Genomic DNA, 4,257 nt, shown 5'->3' on the forward strand with positions numbered 1-4,257 from the left:
ATATATATAATTATAAAAATAAATATATACAGATAATATTTAAATAATAAATATATATATATTTTAATGTATATATATTTATTATATATATATATATATATATATATATATATATATATATATATATATATATATATATATTTCCCATGAACTGACAACCCTCTATCAGCACACAGTTTTCATATGTTCTGATATACCTCTTGTCCTTGGCACCCAGCTTCGCCATGCTTGGCAAAACATCATTCCCTCACCACCCAGCTTTTCCCATATCAGAGAGAGCATGGCAAAGCCGGGTGCTGTGGGTAGTGGGTCTTTTTCCCTCAGCACAAAAAAATTCCATCTCCTGCTTGTATTTTTGTACCCCCTCATATCTAGTTCTCCAAATACAATATTGGCCCCCACATAGCCTTCCATATAGTATAAAGGGTTCCACATAACCCTTCAGATATTAGAATGCATCCCATAGTCCTCCATGAACTGTAATGAATTTCCTAGAGTTCTCCATGAAGTTTCATTCACCCCAGAGTTCTCCATATATTATACTGCACCACATATTCCACAATGTGTTCAAATTCACCCCCATAGTCCTTGTATAAGGTAGGCTACGTAGTCCGCCATATATTTCAATGTACCCCCCACAGTCCTATATGTATCATAACGCAACCACATTAAACTTTATATTTTCTTAAGAACCCCCAGAGGAGCAAGGGGCCGCAGAGGAGGGAGAGCATGTGCCCGAGCCCCCGGTGGATCTACAGCCACCAGAGGAGGAGGAGGAGGAGGAGGAGGAGTACCACCCACAGGGGCCACCGGCCGGATCGCCCCCCGGTAATTTTTTAATATAACATTAACGCCATATAAAGTACAAAACAAAAAGCTGTTGAGTACTATAAAGTGTTTTTTGTTATCATAGATGCTAGTCCAGGCTCCATAAGTGAGTCTGTATCGGACGAGGGGGATAACCGTAAGTCATGAATCTCCTACTTTGTAATAATAAGCAGAAATAAAAATTATGATTTATTAATTTTACCATTCCCTCCATAGGCATACCCACTTTGGCCGAAATCATGTCCTCCCAAAGAAGGATTTTGTCGGCCCACAGGAGGCTGATGGCCAGAGTGGAGCGGCATGCGGCGCTGCTGGCCCGTTATGTGGCTGGACAAGGGGAGGGCAGCAGCAACTAACGTTTTTTTTTTTTTGTTATTGTATCCATATTCATGTGTTATAAAAAATTTGAAATTGATATCTGCTGTTTGGTATGTCTCATTGCATAAAGCAAGTTAACAGCTATCACCACTCACAAACTCACCACTCACAAACATCATATTACATGTAGGCATCTGTATAGATGCACCAATCCCATTATCCACGAGGGGGGTGACTAGGCTTTACTGGTTGTTTGCTGTACATGAGTGTGTGGGTTGTGTGGTGGTATGCCAATGAGGGTGGAGTATGGTACAATCTCTGTAACTACCGTGTTTTGCCAGGGCATCACAACCATATGCTGAATTAAGTAACGCAGGCAGCAAGATTGAAACAACATAAATTTATTATTACAATGAAAATATAACAATCAATTGAAATTAATTTCAAATAACAAAACAACAACAATAACAAAATTTAGTGGCCGTCTTCATATTGGTGGACATATTCAGGCCGGGTGGGAGATGACAGTTGGCTTAAAAATGAATCATTTGAATACCTGGGATAATGTGGGGGGGGAAACTGTGGGGGGGGATACTGTGGGGGGGGATACTGTGGGGGGTGGTCAAGCTGCAAGCGTGGTGGATGCATCCTGTTCGGTGTACTTTGCAGGGGCTGGCGAGGAATCCATGTATTAGAATCATGGGACTGGTTCTTCTTGCATATCGTGTCATTGTCATCCAGTTCTCCTCGGCCTGCCTTTCTTAGGACTTCCAACATCAGTCTTTCGGCTTGCTCCCTCTGTGTGGAATCCAATTTGCAGAGTCTGTCCGATGCAAATGCGGCAAAGCTATCGACTGGGGTGCTTTTTGGCTGTGATAGCAGTTGGGTTGCCAAAGAATAAAATTCAGCCGATGTCACAGGGGTGTTGGCCTTCTTTTTGCGTAACTGTCTTCGCCGCATTTCACCAGAGGGTGCAGGTGCCTCATTATCCTCCACAATAGGCTCGCTCGATGTGGTGGGGTTCTCATTCAATTGGGGCCTCACCATATCTGTCTGAGGGTTCTGCGGGAACAGAAAAATAAATGTTAATTAAAAGTCATACATTAATAGTTAGTAAATTTAATTAAAGTGTGACAAAATTGTATTGGAGTGTACTTATCTGAACTGGAAGGGATAACATTTCCAAACTGCACAATAAATCATGGCAACAATAAGTTACTATTTTGTGTTCCTCAATGGCATGTACATAAAAAGTTTGAATACTATGTAACGTGAAGCAAATAAGGTACTTACATCTACAACAGCGGAGGTGTTGTCATCGATCGGGATGTCATCGTTTTCAATGTCTGCTTCCAGGTCTACGTTTCTTTGGTAGGAGCTTTCCATCATTCGTGGTAGCTCCTGGTCCCTTGTGAATTCCAGGAGATTGAAATACCACAAGGGAGAAACATATACCTGGTCAGTGCCGGCCCCTGACTTTTTTGATTTGTCCACCTTATTTGCTTCTTTCTTATATACAGTCCTCAAGCCTTGGATCTTCTTTTTTACTACTTTGACATCCACCGCCTCGCCTCCACTGTGTTTTTTAAAAAGATCCACCAGTTGGGCATAGGCGGCTTGTTTTTTTATTCTGTCTGAATATTCTGTGGATTTGATTCTCCACAAGCAGGGCAGTGATTGATACAAATCCAACAGCTCACGCACAAAGTCTTCTTTGTTATAATAAGCCATCTGAAATAAAGAATGAAAAATTTATATGTAAACATAAAAGAAGTTGCAATAAACCGATCACAATTTTTGGTTATGGTGTGGCAGAGACTAAAATGGCCGCCCCTATGTGTGGCAGAAACACAAAATGGCGGCTGTAGCTGAGAGACAAAAGATGAAAAAAATCCAGCACTCAAAGCATTCAACTGAAATTGTTTTATATTTTATTCATGGATCTGTGTAATTATTAAAGACGTTTCGGTCATCCGACCTTCATCAGTTTACACAGAAAAGGTTCTGTAGACAGTATGTGACATTGACTGCAGACCGGGACGGGCAGCTTTTTCCTCTGGTCCAGCTTTTTCATATATTTCTACAGAACCTTTTATGCGTAAACTGATGAAGGTCGGATGACGGAAACGGCTTTAATAATTACAGAGATCCATGAATAAAATATAAAACAATTTCAGTTAAATGCTTTGAGTGCTGGATTTTTTTCATTTTTTGATCTGGGGTGGGACCCTATCCAAGCACCAGCGACTATAGAAGGAGTGCCACATTTCTATATTTTATTTAATGAGAGACAAAAGAGCCAGCAATGCTAGGATAGGACACATTACAAACAGCACTATGGAGAGACCCCTCTTTAAAAGGCATTATACACGCACAGATAAAAGCCAGCAACTTTAACTCACATAATAACTATTAACATATATCTAACAGCAATCAACTCACATAATAAATATTAACATATATCTTAACAGCAAGAACATTATTCAAAAAAAAGCCCACCCCCCCAACAAGAAAAAAGACCTACCTTTTCAAAGAAGTGTATATCAATGTAGAATCCAAGCGGAATCGCAAATACGATCTCACCGACACTCGACAGCACTGCAAGGATACTCCAGGTGCAACTGCGGCTTCGATCCGAAAAACACACCAACAAAGCGACCGGGTACAATGGACGAAGGAATCAGGGTGGAGACGCAGGTTCTATCTCAAAGCAAAGCGCAAAAGAAGTGACAAAGGGTGGACGCGATCCAAAATTTAACCGCTAGATACGCCCCCTGCATGCCCAATCAGAACGCAGTATTGGCCGCCAATGAAAGCGGAGGGGGGTATGGAAAAGGCGACGCAAATGTGACTCACTGCATAATGGGATTGGAATCGTTAACATAGTAGCTGTGTGACAGGGTCCTTATCAATCAGAGCGGAGGGGGTGGAAAAGGCGACGCCCGCCCGGCCGCCCAATCAGAACGCAGTATTGGCCGCCAAAGAAAGCGGAGGAGGGTATGGAAAAGGCGACGCAAATGCACGCCTACGTGACTCACTGCATAATGGGATTGGAATCGTTAACATAGTAGCTGTGTGACAGGGTCCTTATCAATCAGTGCGGAGGGGGTG

At 41.9% G+C, this 4,257-nt stretch overlaps 1 protein-coding gene across 1 annotated transcript; it reads right to left on the bottom strand.

The window, feature by feature from the left end:
* Positions 1 to 1,514: 1,514 nt before the first annotated feature.
* Positions 1,515 to 3,820, bottom strand: LOC142283055 (uncharacterized). Its single transcript, XM_075333080.1, has 3 exons — positions 3,671 to 3,820; positions 2,440 to 2,877; positions 1,515 to 2,208 (listed from the first exon to the last, which is right to left on the bottom strand). Exons 2-3 carry the CDS (start codon positions 2,875 to 2,877, stop codon positions 1,621 to 1,623), a joined length of 1,026 nt encoding a protein of 341 aa, XP_075189195.1. The 5' UTR covers positions 3,671 to 3,820; the 3' UTR covers positions 1,515 to 1,620.
* Between the last annotated feature and the right edge of the window lie 437 nt (positions 3,821 to 4,257).

The sequence above is a fragment of the Anomaloglossus baeobatrachus genome, chromosome 2 (genome assembly GCF_048569485.1).
Source record: "Anomaloglossus baeobatrachus isolate aAnoBae1 chromosome 2, aAnoBae1.hap1, whole genome shotgun sequence".
Taxonomy (NCBI): Eukaryota; Metazoa; Chordata; class Amphibia; order Anura; family Aromobatidae; genus Anomaloglossus; species Anomaloglossus baeobatrachus.